A 25,745-nucleotide genomic window follows, 5' to 3' on the forward strand; every position below is an offset into this window, starting at 1 on the left:
ATATTTAACTTATAACTTGGCTACATTTCGACTCGTACAAAAATCAGACTGAAAGTCTATTAAATACTTTATCAAACTCAGCCTTTACCTTTAAAACACATGAGTAATACACACAAGATGCTGGAGGAATTCAGCAGGTCAGCCAGCATCTATAGAAAGGAGTATTGTATACTTCTTTAAAAGTTTCCTCAAAAACAATGTAATCACTGAATTACATAAGGTGTTTCCTGCTGTGACAAAGAAACCAAAACTAATTCCATTGTGTCTGCTTCCTGGCATTATAGCATTATCTGGTAAAGAAACCAAAAATCTCTTCATGGGTGATAGTTGGATTTCAGGACAGTACAAATGCTGTGAACACTCGTTGGCTCCTGTTGGCCAGGTGTCATCATGGATACTACGTGGAAGGAAACCCTCCAGCCTACCTTCACGCATTCATCTCCAATCCTAGTTTTGCCCTCTTGTTCCCATTAACATCCCCCCACCCAATTTTCCTGACACCCATTCACACCAGGGCAAAAATCACAATTCCACCCTCCAGTGTGCATGAGTACGCTGAGTTATTACTGGCATTTTGCCTTGCTAAGGCTAGCATTGCATGTACCACTGGCCATTTTATAAGTTCAAAGTACATTGATTATTAAGGAATGCATACATATACAACCTTGAGGTTCGTCTCCTCACAGGCACCCATTAAAAAGACCCATCAAACACCTAATAGAAAGGAAAAAGAAACAATCTGTGCAAACAATAAAGGTAAGCAAATAGCAAGGGAGTCCTCAGACACGAAGGCTGGAGGAAACGAGAAGGCCACAGCCTCAACCACAGGAACAGAATTAGGCTATTCACACAGGAGGAATCAGGCCACTTGGCACCTCAATTCTGCCCCACCATCCCATCGTGGCTGATTTATCCCTCTCAACCCCATTCTCCTGCCTTCTCCCCGTAATCTTTGACACCCTTATCAATCAAAAACTTATCAGCCTCTGTTTTAAATATAGCCAGTGACTTGCCTCCACAGCTGTCTGTGGCAATGAACTCCACAGATTCACCACCCTCTGGCTGAAGACACTCCTCTTCATCTCTGTTCTAAGGAGATGAGGAGGCTCTGCTCCCAGTCCTCGACTCATACAAAGGTCTCAGGGCAGAAGATTCAAGGACAACCTCTCTTTACAACAATACACTGTGTCTTATACACTCAACATTAAAGAAAGGGAAAAGCACTTCAGCAACATTTTAAGTCATTACACTAGGATCCAAATGACATACCAGTGGAGCTTGTAGAAATGATAATGAGATGAAAATACTCACCTCACTAAGCTGCTTTGTGTTGCCTGTGGCCAGAACCATATTCATGGAGTCAGGGACACTGGTAAACTTGATGGTTCCTGGGTGCTGGCGGTATTTATGTTCATCCAAGACCTCTGCAGCTTTCTTGGCCTTCTCCACATCTAGTGAGCCAATTGGAATCCAGCCGAGCCCCTTCTGCCAGCAGTTGTAATCCTGCTTATACAAATTCTGCCAAAATCAAGAGTTGTAGAAAATCTTGAGTACCATAGGTCCAGATAGGTCAAAAGGCAAGTCCAATAAAGTGTTATAATCCAAATGGCTATGGATGCTGAAACTACAAGAGCTCTAAACTGTAAGCTTGATACGGTTTTCTAGCCTAGAAGCTGCATGATATTTGGTGTGTAGCAGCAAAACTAATCCAAAAATGAAACAAAACAATTGGCGCTAGCCTGTGACAATACAACTATTAAACTTGCGTGACATGCCCACAGCTCCAATGATTGTTTCAAAAGTCGAACCCTTTATTTGATCCTTTATTAGCAATTAGCAAACATATAAATAAGCATTACTTAGCGTTGTCTCGGTGGTCAACAAAAGATATGACCTCCCAAGCTATAAACTGCCACGAAATAAGGAAGAATATGAAACTTATTCCCTTTGCTTTTACCATGGCCCCACTCATGTAAATAGTTACCATAATAAACCCCGCAGTACAGAACACAAAGCAATAGAGAATGGATATGTGACTCCTACATAATGGATAAATGTAGCTGTGATACAGATTAGCAAAGATTTAACAGGTAGCTGAAGGCTTTGGGAGAGAGGTTTACTGGAATGCTGCCTGGATGAGAGGACAGGGCTATAAGCAGAGGTTCTACAAACTTGGGCTCTTTTTTTTCTGTAACAGTGGAGGCTGAAGGGAGACCTTTATAAGATTATGACAGGCACTGTTGGAATTGACAGCTGGTATCTCTTTACCAGGAGTCAAAATGACCTCCGCTGGTATGACATAGAAACATAGAAAACCTACAGCACAATACAGGCCCTTCGGCCCACAAAGTTGTGCTGAACACGTCCCTACCTTAGAACTACCTAGGCTTTACACATAGCCCTCTATTTCTCTAAGCTCCATGTACCTATCCAGAAGTCTCTTAAAAGACCCTATTGTTTAGGCCTCCACCATCGCCACTGGCAGCCCATTCCACGCACTCACCACTCTCTGTGTAAAAAACTTACCCCTGACATCTCCTCTGTACCTACTTCCAAGCACCTTAAAACTATGCCCTCTTGTGCTAGCCATTTCAGCCCTGGGGAATGTGGTGAACTACATATACCTGTCTGGACACATCCCTCTGCTGACTGCTCCTGTGGATCCTCCCACAGACCCCTGTATAAAGGCGATTGGAGGCACTGCTCCCCCCCACCCCCACCCCCCCCGGTCAGTCTCCAGGATGTTGTGTGGTGGTCTCTTGCTACTAATCGTGGTCTCTTGCAGCTAATAAAAGCCTATCGTTTGCCTCACATCTCTGAGAGTTATTGATGGTGCATCAATTTTATTAGCTGCAATTTTAAAACATGGAGAGCATTTTACGACCAGATAAATTGGACATTGATCCTCAAGCTCCCGAAGCAGCCATTGCCTTTGAACTCTGGCTTGCATGCTTCCAAGAGATTCCCGTGACTGAGCCTGCTATCATGCATAGAGTTCTCCTCTCCAGGGTCAGTCCGCAGGTATACTCCCTAATCAGAGACCTGCCGACCTACCAAGGGGCACTGGACGCCCTCAAAAGACAGTACCTGCGGCCGGTGAACACCGTCTATGCAAGACATCGCTTAGCGACGCCGCGGCAGCGGGCCGGAGAGTCGAGCGCTGAGTTTGTCCAGGCCCTACAGACACTCATGCGGGCCTGCGACTGCAAGAGACTGACGGCGGATCTCCTGGTACGAGACGCCTTCGTTACGGGGATCAGGTCAGTGTACGTGCGCCAGCGGCTGCTGGAAAACGCCGATCTTACCTTACAGTCGGCGATCGAGCTGGCCGACACTCTGGAGGCTGCTCTGCACAACGCTGACGTTGTTCAGCCACGCGATCTCCCGCTGGTCCCGTGGCCGCTGCAGACCCCGCTACCCGCCGGTGAATCGACCACAGCTGCTGCCACTCGCGAGTCCGTGAAATCCCCGCAACCTTCCGGCGAATCGACCATGGCTGCTGCCAGTCGCAAGTCCGCGCAGTGTTACTTCTGCGGACTCGAAAAGCACCCCCGAAAACGCTGCCCGGCCCGAGAAGCTACCTGCTCCAGCTGCGGAAAGGAGGGCCACTTCGCCAAGGCCTGTAAGTCTAAACCACGAGCGGGGTCGAGCAGCGCCGCGTGCGAGGCATGGGGGTTGCCATCTTGCCTGCCCGCCTCATGCGAGGCATGGGGGCGGCCATCTTGGTCGCCGCCATCTTGCCTGCCCGTCTCGTGCAAGGCATGGGGGCGGCCATCTTTGTTGGCGCCACCTCGCCCCGCCTCCGACCCACAGGTGCTTACCGGGCACCAAGACGGCGATTCAACTCTGGCCTCCATAACCCTCGACCAAAGCGCTCCACACCAGCTTGCAAGGTCAATGATGGACATCCTAGTGGAGGGGCACAGGACTAGCTGCCTGTTTGACATGGGCAGCACTGAGAGTTTTATTCACCCGGACACGGTGCAATGCTGCGGACTCGTGACACGGCCGGTAAGCCAGAGGGTCACCATGGCTTCTGGATCGCATTCCACAGACATCTGGGGGGGGTTGTGTAGCGACATTGGTGGTGCAGGGCACAGAATATCGGGTCTTTGCGTTACTGGTCATGCCTCAACTGTGTGCCCCTGTGCTATTGGGGCTCGACTTCCAGAGCCACCTGAAAAGTGTGACAATGACGGGCCCCTCCCACCAATCACTGACAGAAATCCTCAGTTTTGTGGGGCTTCGTCATATACCCGGCTACTGACCACACACACACACCGACCCACACAACCCACCCAGCACCATGCCAACAGCCGCGCTACTGACACCACTTGCAGCCTCTCCACCCTCAAGATCCCTCCCCCACCGCTGTTCGCCAACCTGACCCCCGACTGTAAATCTGTAGCAACTAAAAGCAGGAGGTACAGCGCAGGGGACAAGGGCCTTCATTCAGTCAGAGGTGCAGCGGCTGCTCGGGGAGGGGATCATTGAGCCAAGCATAAGTCCTTGGAGGGCCCAGGTGGTCGTTGTTTGGACAGGGCAGAAAAATAGGATGGTCGTAGACTATAGTCAAACCATCAATAGGTTCACGCAGCTTGACGCGTACCCCCTACCCCGCATCGCGGATATGGTCAACCAGATAGCTCAGTACTAGGTGTACTCGACAATAGATCTGAAATCCGCTTATCACCAGCTCCCCATCCGCCCGGAGGACCGCCCCTACACCGCCTTCGAGGCGGGCGGCAGGCTCTATCACTTCCTGCGCGTCCCCTTCGGTGTCACAAATGGTGTCTCTGTCTTCCAGAGGGAAATGGACCGGATGGTGGACCAGTGCCAACTGAAGGCCACGTTCCCATATCTGGATAACATCACCATCTGTGGTCACAACTGGCAGGATCACGACACTAACCTCCAACGATTTTTCCAAGCGGCCAAAGCTCTTAACCTTACCTATAACAGGGACAAGTGTGTGTTTGGAACCACCCGACTTGCTCTTCTTGGGTATATCGTGGAGAACGGGGTCATTGGCCCTGACCCCGACCGTATGCGGCCACTGTTGGAACTCCCTCTTCCCACCGCCCTCAGAACCCTCAAAAGGTGCCTGGGCTTCTTTTCCTATTACGCCCAATGGGTCCCTCACTACACAGACAAGGCCCGCCCCCGGTCAAGTCCACCGCATTTCCCCGCGCGGCCTTCATCCGCATTAAAGGGGACATTGCCAAAGCAACGATGCATGCGGTGGATGAGACCATTCTCTTCCAAGTAGAGAGTGATGCCTCCGACTTCGCGCTGGCTGCTAACCTCAATCAGGCAGGAAGGCCAGTAGCATTCTTCTCTCGTACCCTTCAGGGCCCTGAAATTCGGCACTCCGCGGTGCAGAAAGAAGCCCAGGCCATAATGGAAGCTATTAGGCACTGGAGGCACTATCTCGCCGGCAAAAGGTTCACCTTGCTGACCGACCAGCGCTCGGTTGCGTTCATGTTTAGCAACCAACAGCAAGGCAAAATCAAAAATGATAAAATTTTGCGGTGGAGAATGGAACTCTCCACCTACAACTATGATATCCTGTACCGGCCTGGAAGGCTCAATGAGCCCCCTGATGCCCTATCCCGGGGAGCATGTGCCAGGGCGCAGCTTGACCGGCTATACGCCCTCCACACAGATCTTTGCCACCCGGGGATCACCCGATTTTACCATTTCGTGAAAGCCAGGAACCTGCTTTACTCCCTTGAGGACATCAGGACGATGACCAGGGACTGCCAAGTCTGTGCTGAGTGCAAACCACACTTCTACTGTCCTGAAAAGGCGCAACTTATCAAGGCCACCCGCCCCTTTGAGCGACTGAGTATTGACTTTAAAGGCCCCCTTTCCTCCACCGACCGCAATGTCTACTTTCTCAACATAATCGATGAGTACTCGCAGTTACCCTTTGCCATCCCCTGCCCTGATACCACTGCCACGTCCGTCATAAAAGCCCTGCGCCAGCTCTTCACTCTGTTCGGATATCCCTGCTATATCCACAGTGATAGAGGGTTCTCCTTTATGAGTGACGAGCTGCGCCAGTACCTGCTGGCTAGGGGTATTGCTACTAGTAGGACCACGAGCTATAATCCCCGGGGAAATGGACAGGTGGAGAGGGAGAATGCCACTGTGTGGAAGGCCACACTCTTAGCCCTTAGGTCAAAGGGATTGACGGTCTCTCGCTGGCAGGAGGTCCTCCCAGAGCGCTCCACTCCATCTGCTCCCTGTTATGCACGTCCACCAATGCCACCCCTCATGAGCGACTCTTTTCTTTTCCCAGGAAGTCTGCTACTGGGACCACCCTACCGGTTTGGCTGACGTCCCCAGGGCCAGTGCTGCTCCGGAAACATGTGAGGAGCAATAAATACTCCCCGATGGTCGAGAGGGTTCACTTACTTCATGCGAACCCCCAATATGCCTACGTGGTCTTACCTGATGGGCGAGAGGACACGGTCTCCGTCCGCGACCTGGCGCCCACAGGAGCAGCAGACCACTACCCCGAACACTCCACGGCGACTATGAACCCCGTACCCACAAGACACCACGTACACCAAGCCCTACACAGACTCCTCATGACACTCCCATACTGGGCACCTCGCACACGCATGAGGGATTTCTGACGCCTAATGGGCTGACACCTCAAGTCAGGCCGGAGCCAGCACAACCTCCGTCTCCAGTGCAATCACAGCCGGTGCTACGTAGATCGCAGCGACAGATTCAACCACCTGATAGACTTAACCTGTAAATATACTTGTAAGAAACTTCGCCTCATGGGGACTCTCTTTTAAAACAAAGGGGGGGTGAATGTGGTGAACTACATATACCTGTCTGGACATGGCCCTCTGCTGACTGCTCCTGTGGCTCCTCCCACAGACCCCTGTATAAAGGCGGTTGGAGGCACTGCTCCTCCCTCAGTCTCCAGGATGTTGTGTGGTGGTCTCTTGCTACTAATCGTGGTCTCTTGCAGCTAATAAAAGCCTATCGTTTGCCTCCCATCTCCGAGAGTTATTGATGGTGCATCAGGGAAAAGCCTCTGACTATCCACACGATCAATGCCTCTCATGATCTTGAACACCTCTCATCCTCCGTCGCTTCAAGGAAAAAAGGCCGAGTTCACTCAACCTGTTCTCATAAGGCGTGCTCTCCAATCCAGGCAACATCCTTGTAAATGTCCTCTGCACCCTTTCTATAGTTTCCACATCCTTCCTGTAGTGAGGTGACCAGAATTGATCACAGTACTCCGGGTGGGGTCTGACCAGGGTTCTATACAACTGTAACATTACCTCTCGGCTCTTAAACTCAATCCCACGATTGATGAAGGCTAATGCACCGTATGCCTTCTTAACCACACAGTCAACCTGCACAGCAGCTTTGAGTGTCCTATGGACTCGGACCCCAAGATCCCTCTAATCCTCCACACTGCCAAGAGTCTTACCATTAATACTATACTCTGCCATCATATTTGACCTACCAAATGAACCACCTCACACTAGACAGTATGCATTTCAGGCAGAAGGGTCTAGTTTAGTTAAGTGTTTAAACACTTGTTTAATTAGTTCTGCACAACATCATGGGCTGAAGGGCTAGTCCCTGTACTGTACCTCTCGATGTTCTACACCTTCAGAGCAGACTCACTGAACTGAACAACCGGTATAGTTTTAGATTTAGAGGTCACCCATTTCAAATGGAGCTAAGGTGACTGCTTTCTTTCAGACAGATCTGTCCCTTTGGAATTTCCTACATTAGAAAACTGAAAAGATGGAGCCTTTTAATATAATTCAAGGTTGAGATTCACCAATTATCAGGAAGTCGAGGGCTTTTTCAAAAACATGACTTGAGCCACGCCACCCAGCAATCCTTCAACTTAATCCTGGCCCGATCATGGGACAATTTATCAATTAACCTATTAACCAATACATTCTTGGACTGTGGGAGGAAACCCGCACAGTAACGGAGAGAACGTATAGACTCCTTACAGTCAGCAGTGGGAATTGAACCCAGGCTGCCAGTACTGTAAAGCATTGCGCTAACCACTACTGTTGTGCTGCCCCAAACAAAATGGCTTTAGGGAAACAGTATACTACTGACCCATTCCAGCTCCTGTCTCTTGCATTCGTATATTTTTAACAGTCTGTGAGCGCTGGTAATCTAAAAGCTGACTGATAGTTACTCAAAATAAAAAAAATCAAATCAGAAAATATTAGAAATACTCAACAGATTCAGGCAAAGTCTAGGGAGAATGTTAATATTCCAATCTCCCTTCTTCCATCCATCACCTCTCCTCACCTGGGTCTACCTGTAGCTTGCTAGTTCAACCCCTACCCTGCACCTTTTTTACACTGGCTATCTCTCAGTCTCTCATCTATCTTCCAGTCCAGATGAAAGGCTTTGATGAAAAATATTGACTGTTTAATTTCCCCTCCTCATGATTGCTTATGCATTCAAATCCTCCAGGACCTTGTTTTTTTTTGCTCTAAATTCCCACATCTGCAGTCATTTTTGCCTCCAATACACACTAGGCTTGTACCAAAATGGCTAGAGCAGAGTGCAGAAGGCCAGAGTGGCTGGCGAGTCTTTGTTAGAAGCACTCCCAGCAACCTGGAGGAAAGACACCGAGTGATACTTATCACTGCCTGACAAAGAAGGGAAGCAATAGCAGCAGCTCCACTTCCAGATCCAGCACAGATTCCTTATCCTTAATGCGAATGTCTCAGTCACTCACAGCTTGGCCTCTGCAGCCAGTTATGAAGACATAACAGAAGTGCACAAACCCAGCTGTCACCACCAGATGCAATGGAGAACCAATCAACCTATCAACGCAGATTACTGAGAAAGATCACTGATGTAATGTAATGACTCTGCCTGAGCTTGCTGGGTATTTCCAACCAACTATAACTTCCATTTAACATTGCTACTTACATCACTCTGTATGTTCATCATGTTCTTTGACAGTACCAAACCCATGGCATCAGGCAGGTATGTGTAACGGTGGAGTAGATTCTTGTAGTTAGTATTGCTGGCCACTTCCTGCGACTTTTTGGCGGTAGTGATATTGACCATGTCCATCGGTGTGTGATATTTGGTCTTGCTCTTCTCATAGTCTTTCTTGTACTCACGGTCAGACTGAATCTTGGCCAAGTGCATGGAGTGGACCAGTTTAGGGTCATCCTTGAGGCTGCGGAAACCCACGTGTTTGCCCTTATCCTTTTCAAAGGCCTCTTTGTACTTATACTGGAACAGATAGGAATGCACAAGGAGAAATTCAGATTCATTTCTATGAAATTAATTATTACAATCCAAATTTAACAGTTCATTTATATTTTATGTTGAAATGGACACGGTCATTTTGTAGTTCTCAAGAAGGCTCTCTTTATGAAAGTGATGGGGTTTTGCTACGCTCCCGTGAAAACAACAGCATATTTCGCCATATCTAGTTTTCCACATCAAGGACAACAGGTAGAAGCTGAACTGTCCACCTCAGATCTTTGGGCCCTCAATGGCTGCAAGAAATTCCTACCCTCACTCTGCAGTGACAGGACTTGTGCCCTTATAAATAACCTATCAATCTCAGCACAGGGCAGACATTCAACTTTTACAGCTAACACATTTATTTCATTATAATGAAGCATGTTTTGGTACTATTTCTTACTCTCACTCTAAATCAAAAAAGTTATCAATCCATGGTCTTCTCTTATGCCAAGATGAGGACACCCTCAATGTGGAGGAGCAACACCTTATATTCCATCTGGGTTGCCTCCAGCTTGATGACATTAATATCAATTTCTCCTTCCAGTAAAAACAATTCCTTCCTCCTTTCCCTCTTCTTCTATTCCCCACTGTGGCCTCTTACCTCCTTACCTACCTTTCAGCTCTCCCTGGTCCCTGTACTCTTTTCCTTTCTCTTGTGGTCCACTCTCCTCGCATACCGGATTCCTTCCCCTCCAGTCATTTGCCTTTCCTACCTATCTGGCTTCACCTATCACCTTCTAGCTGGCCTCTTCCCCTCCCCCCACTTGTTTATTCTGGCGTCTTCCCCCTTTTCTTTCAATCCTGAAGAAATGTCTCAGCCCAAAACATTGACTGTATATTCATTTCCATAGATGCTCCCTAACCTGCTAAGTTCTTCCAGCATTTTATGTTTGTTGCCAAAAATTTTTATCAACTTTGCTTCCAATTTTTGCTATTCATTAACATTCATGTTTTTTGAAAAAGGCCTTTGAGAATTGCCTTACCTTCCTTGATTTCTTTCTGTCCATTTCTGGGAATAGACTGCAGGTCAATATCTATTGCAAGCACTCTGAATCCACAGCCAATTTGACTATTAGTACCCCCACATACTTCTTAGAACATAGCACAGACTAGGCCCTTCGGTCTGCGATATTTAGTCGACATTTTAACCTACTCTAAGATCAACCTAATCCTTCACTTTCATATCACCCTCCATTTTTCTCTCATCCACATTCTTGTAAGGACTTGATTTCATTCTTCTATTTTTATTTACATTTCATCTGTTCCAAAAACGTTCGTCTTTCCTCGACTATGTTCAGCTCTCCACAGTAACAGAAAGATCCTTTGACCATGCCCACCCACTTCCATCACTTTGGATCTTAGGCCTTCCCATTTATTCCAGAATAACAACATTTTTCTCAAACTCCATTTCAGTTTCTACATTCAAAAAAATTACTCTTGCCATTTATCGTCACTAGGTCCACTATGACTCCATCATAAAACGGATATATCCCTCCCCACTCATTTCAACATTGCAAGAGGCCCACTTACTCTGTGAAATCCTAAGTCGTTCTTCAGCCACCACAACATATGCACTCTGGCTCATAGTTCCTTGCAGTGTAAGCACAGGGAATGCATCGCCTGGCCTTCCACTTCCCTTCCCACTCCAAACACACCTTCCAGGTGAAGCAATGATTTCCTTTTAAATCTTTTCTATTTAAAATGATGTGATTCAAAACTCTGCTGCCTGTATCCACATTCTAATGGAGAGTAAGATGCTGTTCTAATTGCTGAATTGGAATCCAAAGGCCGGGACCATTGATTCAGAGTCCTATGTATCAGGATAGCTGGGGAAATTAAATTTAAATTAATCTGTGAAGAAAGAAAACAAAGGATAGTTGTGTTGTCCTTATCCAGCTTGACCTGTCCTAATTCAAACTATTGGTAACATCTTTGACTTGAGAGCTTGAGAAGGAGAGGATTTGCGGACATTTTCAGTTTTTTAAATGACCAACCAATTGGGAGCGGAGGAGCTGAAGACAGAGTGGTGAACTACATATACCTGTCTGGACATGCCCCTTGATGACTGTTCCTGTGGCTCCTCCCACAGACCCCTGTATAAAGGTGATGGAGGTCTAAGCCCGGCCTCTCAGTCTCCAGGATGTAGTATGGTGGTCACTCACTGCTCGTTCCTTCTTCCAGTCAATAAAAGCCGATACCTCGCTTTTACGTCTCAGAGTGAGTTATTGATGGTGCATCAGACAGCCGGTCAGCTAGCGCACTATAAAAGAAGTTTCGTCTAGCGAAGCAGCCATCGTCAGAGCTTGAGGAGAGGATTTGTGGGCTTTTTCAGTTTTTTAAACGACCAACCAATTGGGAGCGGAGGAGCTGAAGACAGCTGGTCAGCTAGCGCACTATAAAAGATTTTTCATCTAGTGAAGCGGCCGTCGTTGGAGTGGGCTGAGTCAGAGTGGGACAGCTTTGGCTCTTCAGGCTTCAGTGTGAACAGACAGAAACGAGGGTAGGTTCCGATAAATTGTTGTTGTTTGTTTTTTCCCTCTCATTCGATTTCTTTTTTAACTAGTAAGTTTTGGGAGAATGCCAGGCAGGATTTGGAATGCTCACCTTGCAGGATGTGGGATGTCAGGGAGACCAGAGGTCTGCAAGAACGACACCTGCAAGAAGTGCATCCAGCTGCAGCTCCTAACAAACCGCGTTAGGGAACTGGAGCAGGAGCTGGATGGCCCCCGGATCATTCAGGAGAATGAGGAGTTTATAGATAGTAGTTTCAGAGAGGTAGCTATGCCAAAGGAGCGGGGCACAGGTAATTGTGTTACCGTCAGGCAAGGGAAGGTGAAAGGGCAGGCAGAGCAGGGTTCCCCTGTGCCCATTCCCCTCAACAAGTATACCGATTTGAATATTGCTGGGGGAAATGACTTACCCCGGGACAAGCTGTGGCAGCCGGATCTCTGGCACTGAGTCTGGTTCTGCAGTGCAGAAGGGAGGGGGGAAGAAGAGGAGAGCGGTAGTGACAGGGGACTCGATAGTTAGAGATATAGACAGGAGGTTCTGTGGTCGTGACAGAGACTCCCGGGGGTAGTTGCTTCCTGGGTGCCAGGGTCAGGGATGTCTCTGATCGTGTGCATTCTGCATTCTGAAGTGGGAGGGTGAGCAGCCAGATGTCATGGTACACATCGGTACCAATGACGCAGGAAGAAAGAGTGAGGAGGGTCCTGAAGAGTGAGTATAGAGAGCGTGGCACAGAGTTAAAAAGTAGGACCTCAAGGGTAGTAATCTCAGGATTGCTACCTGTGCCATGTGCCAGTGAGGGTAAGCGTAGAATGCTCTGGAGGATGAACACGTGGCTAAGGGGGATGGGAACCAGAGTGCCAGAGCAGATAGTGGAGCGGGGGTGAAAATAAATGATGTTAAAAGTTCATGCAAAGTCATAAATAGAAGGGTTGTGTGTGGTGGTAATACTCTTCTGAGGTGTGTCTATTTCAATGCGAGGAGTATTGGGAAGGCTGACGAGCCTAGGGCGTGGATTGACACGTGGAATTATGACATTGTAGCCATTAGTGAGACTTGGCTACAGGGGGGCAGGACTGGCAGCTTAATGTTCCAGGGTTCCGATGTTTCAGAGGTGATAGAGGTAGAGGGATGAAGGGTGAGGGGGGAGGGGTGGCATTGCTAGTCAGTGAAAATGTTACAGCAGTGCTCGATAGGACAGATTAGAGGGCTTGTCTACCGAAGCCATATGTGTGGAGCTGAGAAACAGGAAAGGTATGACCACATTAATGGGGTTGTATTATATAATCATACCCAATAGTCAGCGAGAATTGGAGGAGCAAATCTGCAGAGAGATAGCAGACAACTGCAAGAAACTTAAAGTTGTGATAGTAGGGGATTTTAATTTTCCACATATTGATTGGGACTCCCATACTGTTAAAGGTCTAGACAGATTAGAGTTTGTAAAATGTGTTCAGGAAAGTTTTCTAAATCAATATATAGAGGTACCAACTAGAGAGGATGCAATATTGGATCTCCTATTAGGAAACGAGTTAGGACAGGTGACAGAAGTGTATGTAGGGGAACACTTTGGTTCCAATGATCATAACACCATTAGTTTCAACTTGGTCATGGATAAAGGTATATCTGGTCCTTGGGTTGGGGTTCTAAACTGGAAAAAGGTCAAATTTGAAGAAATGAGAAAGGATCTAAAAAACGATTGGGATAGGTTGTTCTCTGGCAAAGAGGTGACTGGTAAGTGGGAGGCCTTCAAAGGAGAAATTTTGAGAGTGCAGAGTTTGTATGTTCCTGTCAGGATTAAACATAAAATGAATAAGAATAAGGAACCTTGGTTTTCGAGGGATATTGGAAATCTGATAAAGAAGAAGAGAGATGTATGACAGGTATAGGCAACAAGGAGCAAATAAGATGCTTGAGGAGTATAAAAAGTGCAAGAAAATACTTAGGAAAGAAATCAGGAAGGCTAAAAGAAGTAATGAGGTTGCTTTGGCAGTCAAGGTGAGGGATAATCCTAAGAGCTTCTACAGGTATATTAAGAGCCACAGGATAGTAAGGGATAAAATTGGTCCTCTTGAAAATCAGAGTGGTTAGCTATGTATGGAGCCAAAAGAAATTGGGGATAGCTTAAATGTGTTTTTTGCATCTGTATTTACTAAGGAAACTGGCAAGGAGTCTATGGAAATAAGGCAAACAAGTAGTGAGGTCATGGAACCTATACAGATGGAAGAGGAGGAGGTGCTTGCTGTCTTGAGGCAAATCAGAGTAGATAGATCCCCAGGACCTGACAGAGTATTCCCCTGGATCTTGAAGGAGACTAGTGTTGAAATTGGAGGGGCCCTGGCAGATATATTTAAAATGTCAGTATCCATGGGCGAGGTACCGGAGGATTGGAGGATACCTCACGCTGTTCCGTCGTTTAAAAAAGGCTCTAAAAGCAATACGGGAAATTATAGGCCGGTAAGTTTGACATCAGTAGTAGGTAAATTATTGGAAGGAGTACTAAGAGATAGGATCTACAAGTGTTTGGATAGACAGGGACTTATTAGAAACAGTCAGCATGGCTTTGTGCGTGATAGGTCATGTTTAACCAATCTATTAGAGTTTTTCAAAGAGGTTACCAGGAAAGTGGATGAAGGGAAGGCAGTGGATGTTGTCTAGATGGACTTCAGTAAGGCCTTTGACAAGGTCCCACATGGGAGGTTAGTTAGGAAGATTCATTCGCTAGGTATACATGGTGAGGTAGTAAATTGGAATAGACATTGGCTCAATGGAAGAAGCCAGAGAGTGGTAGTGGAGGATTGCTTCTCTGAGTGGAGGCCTGTGACTAGTGGTGTGCCACAGGGATCAGTGCTGGGTCCATCGTTCTTTGTCATATATATCAATGATGATAATGTGGTAAATTGGATCAGCAAATTTGCTGATGATACAAAGATTGAAGGTGTAGTGGACAGTGAAGAAGGTTTTCAAAGCTTGCAGAGAGATTTGGACCAGCTGGAAAAATGGGTTGAAAAATGGAAGATGGAGTTTAATACAGACAAGTGTGAGGTATTGCACTTTGGAAGGACAAACCAAGGTAGAACATACAAGGTAAATGTTAGGACACTGAGGAGTGCAGTAGAACAGAGGGATCTAGGAATACAGATACATAATTCCCTAAAAGTAGTGTCACAGGTAGATAGGGTCGTAAAGAGAGCTTTTGGTACATTGTCCCTTATAAATCAAAGTATAAGAGTTGGAATGTTATGGTGAGGTTGTATAAGACATTGGTGAGGCCGAATTTGGAGTATTGTGTGCAGTTTTGGTCACCTAATTACAGGAAGGATATTAATAAGGTTGAAAGAGTGCAGAGAAGGATTACAAGGATGTTGCCGGGACTTGAGAAACTGAGTTACAGAGAAAGGTTGAATAGGTCAGGACTTTATTCCCTGGAGCGTAGAAGGATGAGGAGAGATTTGATAGAGGTATATAAAATTATGATGGGTATAGACAGAGTGAATGCAAGCAGGCTTTTTCCACTGAGGCTAGGGAGAAAAAAACCAGAGGATACGGGTTAAGGGTGAAGGGGGAAAAGTATAAAGGGAACATTAGGGGGACTTCTTCACACAGAGAGCGGTGGGAGTGTGGAATGAGCTGCCAGATGAAGTGGTAAATGCAGGCTCACTTTTAACATTTAAGAAAAACTTGGACAGGTACATGGATATGAGGGGTATGGAGAGACATGGTCTTGGTGCAGGTCAGTGGGACCAGGCAGAAAAATGGCTCAGCACAGCCAAGAAGGGCCAAAAGGCCTGTTTCTGTGCTGTAATGTTTTATGGTTATATGGTTCTAACTGTCCCTTAAAAAGCTTAGCAATTTGTCTGTTTGAGGATAATTTGTAATGGCCAAAATACATTAGCCTTAACTAGTGATGCATATCTGAAAAGATATTCAAAAAATAACATTGAGTCTCTGTTTATCCATCATTTCTTTGCCGATCTCCATCAGATTGAATCCTAGGAACAGCTCAGTTTATAAATTTGTATAAATGTTTTTAAGTTCTTCCTCATACTTGCGCATTTCTATAATCTTCGCACAACCTGCACCATGATTTGTGTTCTCCAATTCTGGCTTCCTCTATGCTCCCTTTTAATCTCTGTCCTATCAGGAGGATCCCCCCAGGACTCGATCAATACAAACTATTGATATAAAAATAGATAGCCGACAACTATAAACTGCATTTATATAACAAATTCAACACAGTGCAAAGAGGAGGTGCTGGAGCCTGAAGACCCACACCCAATGATTTAGGAACAGCTTCTTGCCATTCACCATCAGATTTCTGAATGGTCCATGATACTACCTTGTTATTCTTTTTTTACACTATTCACTTATACTGAAATTTATAATAATGCTTGTCTTTATACTGTACTGCTGCAGCAAAACAACAAATTTCACGTTATAACAACAACACACACAAAATACTGGTGGAACACAGCAGGCCAGGCAGCATCTATAGGGAGAAGCGCTGTCGATATTTCGGGCCGAGACCCTTCGTCAGGACTAACCGAAAGGAAAGATAGTAAGAGATTTGAAAGTAGTGGGGGGGAGGAGGAAATGCAAAATGATAGGAGATGACTGGGGGGGGGGATGAAGCTAAGAGCTGGAAAGGTGACTGGCGAAAGTGATACAGATCTGGAGAAGGGAAAGGATCATGGGACAGGAGGCCTCAGGAGAAAGAAAGGATGGGGGGGAATACCAGTGGGAAATGGAGAACAGGCAAACAACTAAATATGTCAGGGATGGGTTCGCAGAAACACCTACACTCGGTCCGCCAGAAAAAGCAGGATCTCCCAGTGGCCACACATTTTAATTCCACGTCCCATTCCCATTCTGATATGTCTATCCATGGCCTCCTCTATTGTCAAAATGAATCCAAACTCAGGTTGGAGGAACAACACCTTATATACCGGCTGGGTAGCCTCCAACCTGATGGCATGAACATTGACTTCTCTAACCTCCGTTAATGCCCCTCCTCCCCTTCTTACCCCATCCCTGACATATTTAGCTGTTTGCTTGTTCTCCATCTCCCTCTGGTGCTCCCCCCCACTTCTTTCTCCCGAGGCCTCCCATCCCATGATCCTTTCCCTTCTCCAGCTCTGTATCACTTTCGCCAATCATCTTTCCAGCTCTTAGCTTCATCCCACCCCCTCCGGTCTTCTCCTATCATTTCGCATTTCCCCCTCCCCCCACTACTTTCAAATCTCTTACTATCTTTCCTTTCGGTTAGTCCTGATGAAGGGTCTCGGCCCAAGACGTCAACAGTGCTTCTCCCTATAGATGCTGCCTGGCCTGCTGTGTTCCACCAGCATTTTGTGTGTGTTGTTTGAATTTCCAGCATCTGCAGATTTCCTCGAATTTCATGTTATATAAGTTAATGACAATAAATGTGATTCTGATTTTGTTTGACATTCCTTGTGGAATTTTGTGATATCCTTATGATATGTCTCTGGAATTTTGTTCTTTTTTTCCAATCTTATTAATCTAAGGTTTCAAATCCTTTTGCACTTCTAAAATTATTTAGAGTATAATATTACCATATTTTAATCAAAGTATCACTGAATTTGCTCTGGAATATTAACCTATTCTGCTATTTAATTAAAATTATTCTCAGCTTTCATTGTTCTTTTGAGTTTAACTTTGTAGTCACCTTGAAATTTGTCATTGTTTGGACTAGATCCATTCTCACAATATGCTCCATAGAACAATATAACTACAGAGCTAATTTCCACAGGTCTATTCCATCCACTATCACTTCACTCCTTCATTGTCCAAGGATCTACATCCTGTCATTAGGTATATCGCTTCCCATCAATAATGTATTTCTTTATATATTTAAGGAACAAGCATGGTTTTCTTCAATTTATTATTTATATCAAAAGCCATGAATCAGAGACTAATTTTGATGGCTACTTACATTACTGGCAATATTTCTTGATGCTTTAGCCGCGACAATAGGGATGGCATTAGACTCCAGGTGATATCCTTTAGCCAGTGACTTCTTCCAGGCATGTTTGTAGCAATTCTATAAAAAAGGGGAACTATATTTCAGAAAGCATACTTTTTGTGAAGACCTAAATATTTTCAAATGCTATCCATCCTAATCTTCCAGTAGCATCAGTACAAATGGAGTTCATTGGATTTTTGTTAACATGTGGTTTCCAAATTTTTCTGTTCTTCTGTTTTCTCTTTTTCTTTAGTTACCACTCCCATTGCCAAGCAAAATTTTTGAGGAACGTAATGAGTTAGCCTAAATACTGCTCAGCCTTTGTACTGCAGACACAAGCTCTGTTTTCAATTGCAGCCCCTTTCCAAAAACTTTTTTGCAGTCACTACATGCTTTTGATACTGATTGGAAATAGGAATGTTGACTTCCTTTATACAGAGAAATGTTCTTCTCATATTCTTATTAAAGAGCAATTTAGATTGTTCTCTATGTATCATGGTAGCACAGCATTCAAAGCTGCTGCCTTCACAACTACCAGGGCTGCAGGTTCAATTCTGGCCTCCGGTGCTATCTATGCTTGCTCACCCCATGACCCGTGGAATACCCTGCGTCAGTTCCCTCTCATACCCCAGAGGCATGCTAGTAGGGCAAATGGTTACTGTTAATTGTGTAGGTAACCGGTGAAAATAATCAGGCTGGTGGTTGTGTGAGAGAATAAAGATCTGTAGGGGAATAAAGACAGGGGGAATTAGACTGGAGATACAGCATGACCAACAAACCCATGCTGCCCAATTACACCCATGTGACCAACTAACCTGCTAATCCTTTTGTCTTTTGGAATGTGGCAGTTAAACAGAGCCCCCGGAGGAGACCCATGCAGCCACAAGAAAACGTATAATCTACTTACAGACTGCGGCGGAATTGAACCCAGATGGCTGGCGCAGTAATAGCATTGCACTAAACATTACCCTACCATGTCACAGCTAAATTGTTCTATTGGAATATGGCATGGGTATGATGGGCAAAAATGCCTTCCTACGTGTTGGAATTAATATGTAAAATATGTTAATATATCTAGCGCTTAAAATGTTAGTTCAGTTTCTAAAAATACAAAGGAATGACTCAAGTAGGTAAATGTTTCGGAATGTGGTCCTTACATCACTGAGGTTGAAAGCATTACATTTAGACTGAATGAACTGAGGCACATCAAAGGGCAAGGTGTACTTGTGCTTGATCTTTTCTCCTCCAGATCTGTACAGTTTCTGTGAAGAAAAAACGCACATATTAGAACATAAATAACAAAATCTTTTATTAAATATTGTAAGGGTTAAATGAAGGCAGGAGTGAATTGGATTCACACCAGTTTGCCGACTGTCACAATAGGTCAACAGCAGATGCCATTTCATTGGCTCTTCCCTCAACCTGGAACATCTGGACAGGGAGGATGTATGCATCAGGATGCTTGGCACCCATCCCCTCAATACTAATTGAGTACAGCTCGGCATTCATACCCTTAAAACTAATCAATAAGCTTCAAGTTCTTGGCCTCAATACCTCCTTCGGCAACTGGGTCCTCGATTTCCTCTCTTTCAGACCCCAGTCAATTCGATTGGCAACATTTCCACCACAATCTCCATCAGCACAGGTGCATCACAAGGCTGTGTGCTTAGCCCCCCTGCTCTTCTCACTTTATACTTATGACTGTAGGGCTAAGCACGGCTCCAAAGCCATATTTACATTTACTGGCAACAGCACTGTCATTGGCCATATCGAAGGTAGAGACAAATCAGCATAGAGGAGGGAGATGGAAAATCTGGTTGAGTGGTGCCAGAACAATCTCTTACTCAATGTCAGCAAGACCAAGGAGCTGATTATTAGCTTCAAGAGAAGGAAACCGGTGGTCCATGAGCCAGTCCTCATCGGGGGAATCAGAGCTGTGGAGGGTCAGCAACTTTAAATTCATTCCCCTACAGTGGAATGACATTTCCAATTTTCCAGTCCTCTGGAACCATCCTAGTATCTAGTGATTCTTGAAAGATCACTACTAATGCCTCCACCTCCTCCTCAGCTATCTCTTTAAGAACACTGATATGTAGTCCATTTGGTCCAAGTGACTTATCTACATTCAGACCTTTCAGCTTCCCAAGCACCTTCTCCTTATAACAGTCACTTCTGCCCCCTGACTCTCTCGAATTTCTGGCAAACTGTCAGTGACTTCCACAGTGAAGACTGACACAAAATCCTTATTAATTTATGTGTTTCTAAAATTTGTCATTTCTGTACTTATTATACTTCATAAGCATTCCAAATTATTGTTGTTGTTATTATTATTATTGTTGTTGTTGTTGTTATTATTATTATTATTAATAATATTTCTTTCCGTATTTGCACAGACTGTTGATAATTTGCACATTGACTGTTTGTCCATCCTGTTGGGGGCAAACTTTCAATGATTCTATTGTGTTCCTTGCATCCACTGTGAATGCCCACAAGAAAACGAAATTCAGAGTTTTATATGGTGACATATGTGTACTTTGATAATAAATTTAATTGGAACTTTGAACTTGAACCTTGAGTGAAGGCCCAATTCTTCATTAAATATGACAGGTTTAGAGGAGGCTTCTGAATATAACAATGCAAAGGTGTTCGGTAGGTAGTTTCAAGACTGGGCCAAGATGCCTTCAGGCTCTCGCCTCAAGCGTACAAAGAGAAATGGGAATTACAGATCCAGCTTGTTGTTTTGTGTGGGGTAAGATGTATATATAACAATACTCATGTAAATCCCCAAGTCCAAGCTAGCAACCATGTAGTTCCTAATACAAGTAGTAGTACAAGCTGTCATTCCAACTTCGATGCATTAAGCGTCAAAACTTCTTCAAATTACCTGCATTGCAGAAGGAAAATCTTCAGCTGATGGTCAGAGGGGAGAATTGACAGCTTTTTTTCCCTGCTCAAATCGTATTTCCTACTGAACACAGGATGAGGCCAGTACACTCAATTCCCTCTGCCCTCTTTCCTGAAGAAGTTGTAACAAGGTCGGGGCATTGAGGAGCAATAGAACATCAGAAAGATGAAAGTAACGGAGATGAGTTTGTAAAGATCCACTTACATCATTAAGCTGCAGGGCATTTGTTTTAGCCAGCACCATCTCCATTGAGTCTGGCACGCTGGTGAATTTGAGAGTGCCTGGTGGCACTCTGTAATGATGTTCATCAAGGACTTGTCCAGCTTTCTTCGCTTTCTCCACATCCATCGAGCCCAAGGGGCTCCAGCCAGTGCCTTTAAACCAGTTGTTATAATCAGATTTGTAGACGTTCTTCAGACAGAAAAAGAGAAATCATGTTAAAAGAGAGTATTAATTGGCCTATCACCCCAACCAAATCAAACAGTAAACATTTAACTTAAAAGTTGTACAAAGCAAATAAATTTTTAAATAATTTTCCAAGCAAATAAGATTTTAAATGAATACTACTGCAAAGATATTAATAGAATGTGTAATGTATTTAATATCTCAATTACATTTGAGTAATCTTGAGTGTGTGTGTGTGTATATATAGTTTATACATTAATTGTATACATTATCATACTACCACTTGATATATGCGTGCCTCACTTAAATAAAACACAAAGTTTCACCCGTATTTTAGGACACCCCACATCTTCTTTTGACGTTACAAAACGTAAAAGAATGGATCAAAAACAGTGTAATAAATCTTATGAGTAGAATTTTGTTGCAGAACTTCACAAGATGGGAGCTCATGTTGCAGAGTTGGCCTTTTGGATACAGTCACACATTTCTTTTCCTCTAACAGGAATCTACTAATGGGTGCCTCACAAAATTTGCCCTCTTTAACTACCTCACCTCACAAAAAATAGAATTCAGATATAAAATGTCTTTTGTATGCAAGTTCTAACTGGGTGCATATATAGTTGGATATTAAAGCAAATTCTGCTGAAACTAGAATTTGATCTTGCTAATCTTAGTGGCCAATATCTACTTGTCCTCTGGAGGCTTCACAGCCATCCAGGAACTGGATGCTTTGGCATTATGCATCCTTTCACCTGATAATTGGCATTCAGGTGAAAGGATGCATAATGCCAAAGCATAGAGTTCCTTCAGATATTCAGACACAAGGTACCCCTTTTAATCCTATAGTCTACATATTTACATCAACTTTGGATCTCCAGATCCTTTTTATGTGGCTTAGGTCAAATTTTAACAATTAAAGGTTTTGTGAAGAACTTTGAACATTTCATCACTCTAAGGCTATAGAGTTCAGCTATATTTCATTAGGAGTTTGAGGAGATTTGGTATGTCACCAAAAACTCACGCAAATTTCTACAGATGTACCGTGGAGAGCATTCTAACTGGCTGCATCACCACCTGGTATGGGGGGGGGGGGGTTGCTATTGAACAGCATCAAAATAAACTGCAGATATTTGTAAACTTAGTCAGCTCCATCATGGACACTAGCCTCCGAAGTACCCAGGACATAGTACAGGATATCTGTAGTGTCAAGGTGCAATGTCTCAAAAAGGCAGCGCCCATCATCAAGGACATGCCCTCTTCTCATTGCTACCATCAGGAAGGAGGTACATTAGTCTGAAGGCACACACTTAATGATTCACGAACAGTTTCTTTCCCTCTGCCATTCAATTTCTGAATGGGCATTGAACCCATAAACACTACCTCACTACATTTTTATTTCTATTTTTGCCCTACTTACTTAACTATTTAATATATATAAACTTACTGTATTTCACAGTTTCTCTTCCATTATTATGTATTGCATTGTACTACTGCTGTAAAGACAGGAAATTTCACAACATATACTGATGATATTAAACCTGATTCTGATTTCCAAACTTTTTTTATGCCATGGACCAATACCATTAAACAAGAAGTGTGTGGACCCCAGGTCAGGAACCCCTGCATCTAAAGACATACTGTAAAAGTTAATGTTGCTGTGTATCCCCTTATTTTTTGGGCATTTTTATATGTAATGGGCCAGATCAGGGCTATCAACACTCCATACTTTAATGCAATTGATTGTAAAGTAATTTACTATGGTCAGCAATTTTCAGTGTTAAAATTTAGTTCTTTGTTACACAAGCAAAAGGTTGAACTATTGACCTTTTGCAAGTACACTGGAAGTAAATTAACTTAAATATCTATGTTTTTCCAAAGGTGTTTGCTGATTGACACACACTTCTCTGTGACAGCGTCCAAAGGCTTAAATGGTGCAAATAGTAGAGAACAGTTCTGGTTGAAGTTGGCATAGTCGTGAGCTGCCCTCAGCCAACAAGCGGGAAATTAGATTATCTCATTGAACACTGTGACTTACATCACTCTGTATGTTCATCATGTTCTGGCACAGGCCCACACTCACAACATCAGACAGGTACATGTAATGGTGGATTGGATGCTTGTCCTTATTGTGGATGCCTACATCACTCACAACTTGGACTATGCAGCCAGTTATGAAGACATAACAGAACTGCACAAACCCAGATGCAATGGAAAACCAATCAACCTATCAGCATAGGTTATTGGAAAAGATCACTGATGTAATGTGCTAACTCCATTTCTCTCACCACAGCTGCTGCCTGAGCTCGCTGGGTTTCCAACCAACTTTGACTTTCATTTAACATTGCTACTTACATCACTCTGTATGTTCATCATGTTCTTTGACAGTACCAAACCCATGGCATCAGGCAGGTATGTGTAATGGTGGATTAAATGCTTGTAGTTAGTATTGCTGGCCACTTCCTGCGACTTTTTGGCCGTGGTAATATTGACCATGTCCATCGGTGTGTGATATTTGGTCTTGCTCTTCTCATAGTCTTTCTTGTACTCACGGTCAGACTGAATCTTGGCCAAGTGCATGGAGTGGACCAGTTTAGGGTCATCCTTTAGGCTGCGGAAACCAACATGTTTGCCTTTTGCTGCCTCGTAAGCTTGCTTGTACTTAACCTGTGGAGTAATGGTTCAAACAACAGCAGAAGATATTACCTTACTTGCCTCAGTATTAGAGCAAACTGGCCTTTGTAATAAAGCTATATGCAAAGTCAAAAGTAGTCTAGGTCATTGTTTCCTTTTTATAGACAACTTATGGAACCTCCCCAGAGACACCACGCCCTTTGTGTTTAAATTAGAGCTTCCAATACTAACTTCCTGTGTTTAGAAGATTTTTGTTTTGTTTCCATATAGCAGTAACATATTTAAGTAGAGAATGAAATCTGTTGAACTAAAAGACAAAAGCATTTGCAAACACACTTGTGTGCTGCATTATATAAAAATAATTGAAGATTGTTAATTAACCTGGAGTCATTAAAAGATATTTCTTTGCTAGCCAGAAAAGCTTTTGCTCGTCGACTTGATAATGTTGTGATATACATTCATGAGAGCAAACTTCCACTGGATGCACGGTAAGTTCCCTCACCCTCTCATGAAGAAAAAGGCAGAGAAAACCAACTGGACGGTAAGTTTACTGTGCTCAGCCTCCCAAAGGTGTGTTATTCTCAATGAATATGAGATTACGAGTTGGAGATGAGTGTACAACATGTCCATGAAATACCCAAAAGAAAAGAAATGTGAACATTGGTCACTCATGAACACTTCTTTAAAGAAAAAAAATCCAATGGGACATAGGATGACGTGGAGTCAAAACACTGAGCCACCATCTGGAGCCTATGACCTAGGATAGGTTCCACCTCCTGCTGTAACATTTCTGGAGGTCCAGTGGAAATCCCCATTGATTACAGCTTCTGCAAACTTGAGCAAAGTGCAGTGAAAATCACCTCCAGATGAAATTCTGAGTTCATGCAATCTCATTCCATTAAGGATTACTGTCTAGTTCTGCCTACGGATTCCCTACTACATAAACTAACTCATCTCTTATCTGCCCTCAGCAACAATAGACCCCAGTGACAATAACATTGTAATCCTTGCCACAGAAAGCAGCATCCATCATCAAAGACCCCCAAGATCCAGGCCATGTCCTCCTCTTGTTACTACCTTTGGGAAGGAGGTACCAGAAGCCTTAAGTCCCACACCATCAGGTTCAAGAACAGCTACTACACTGCAACCATCAGGCTCCTGAACCGGTATGGATAACTTCAATCACCAATACTCCGAACTGATCCTACAACCTACAGACTCACTCTCAAAGACACTTTGCAATTCATGTTCTTAGTATTATTTTATTATTTGCACAGCTTGTTTTCCTTTACGCGTGTTTGTCCACCTTTGCTATTTATTCTTAAAATTCTATTGTATCTCTTTTTTCCTGTAAATGCCAGCAAGTAGATAAATCTCAAGGCAGTAGCTGGTAATGTATACAAACACCGATGATAAATTTACTTTGAACTTTGTACTTAGAGTCAATTCTGTTATAATAAAATGATTTGCTATTGTGGTAATGGCTTGAGTAAATGAAAGTAATTTTATTAAAAAATGCAATGTATCAGCATCACATCTCCAATGTTCAATTACAATGTTTATTGACCATTGCCTAAACATGCATTTGCCTTTAATGCTCAAACTCAGTTTCTAAATTCAAAGTAAATTTATTATCAAAGTACATATATGTCACCATATACAACAACGAGATTCATTTTCTTGCAGGCATTCACAGTAAATACAAGAACCACAGCAGAATCAACTAAAGACCTCACCCAGCAGAATGGAAAAGCAACCAATGTGCAACTGATGACAAACTGTGCAAATACAAAAAGAGAAATAGAAATAATAATAATAGTTTAAAAAAACAGTAAATATCAAGAACAAGAGATGTTAAGTCCTAGAAAGTAAGTCCATAGGTTGCGGGAACAGTTCATTGTTGGGGTGAATTAAGTTATTCCCTCTTGAAACTTGGACCATTACATTCAAGAGCCTGATTGTTTAGAAATAATAACTGTTCCTGATTGATGTGAGTCCTGAGGCTCCTGTTATGGCAGCAGTGAGAAGAGAGTAAATTCA

The 25,745-nt window shown here is 44.0% G+C and overlaps 1 protein-coding gene across 38 annotated transcripts in view; it reads right to left on the reverse strand.

Moving 5' to 3' along the window:
• neb (nebulin) overlaps positions 1 to 25,745 on the reverse strand; it is a 327,374-nt gene that overhangs the window by 241,558 nt on the left and 60,071 nt on the right. For 37 of the 38 annotated variants that reach the window (XM_073026432.1, XM_073026423.1, XM_073026670.1 and 34 more), the window contains 6 exons: positions 23,427 to 23,738; positions 20,874 to 21,080; positions 18,922 to 19,026; positions 17,735 to 17,842; positions 8,944 to 9,255; positions 1,312 to 1,518 (listed from right to left, as the gene is read on the reverse strand). In XM_073026432.1, coding sequence (XP_072882533.1) covers positions 1,312 to 1,518; positions 8,944 to 9,255; positions 17,735 to 17,842; positions 18,922 to 19,026; positions 20,874 to 21,080; positions 23,427 to 23,738 — 1,251 coding nt within the window. Of the gene's footprint in view, positions 1 to 1,311; positions 1,519 to 8,943; positions 9,256 to 17,734; positions 17,843 to 18,921; positions 19,027 to 20,873; positions 21,081 to 23,109; positions 23,137 to 23,426; positions 23,739 to 25,745 lie in introns of those variants that run through there. The other variant, XM_073026663.1, reaches the window with a different exon arrangement.

The sequence above is a fragment of the Hemitrygon akajei genome, chromosome 2 (assembly GCF_048418815.1).
Source record: "Hemitrygon akajei chromosome 2, sHemAka1.3, whole genome shotgun sequence".
NCBI classification, from domain to species: Eukaryota; Metazoa; Chordata; class Chondrichthyes; order Myliobatiformes; family Dasyatidae; genus Hemitrygon; species Hemitrygon akajei.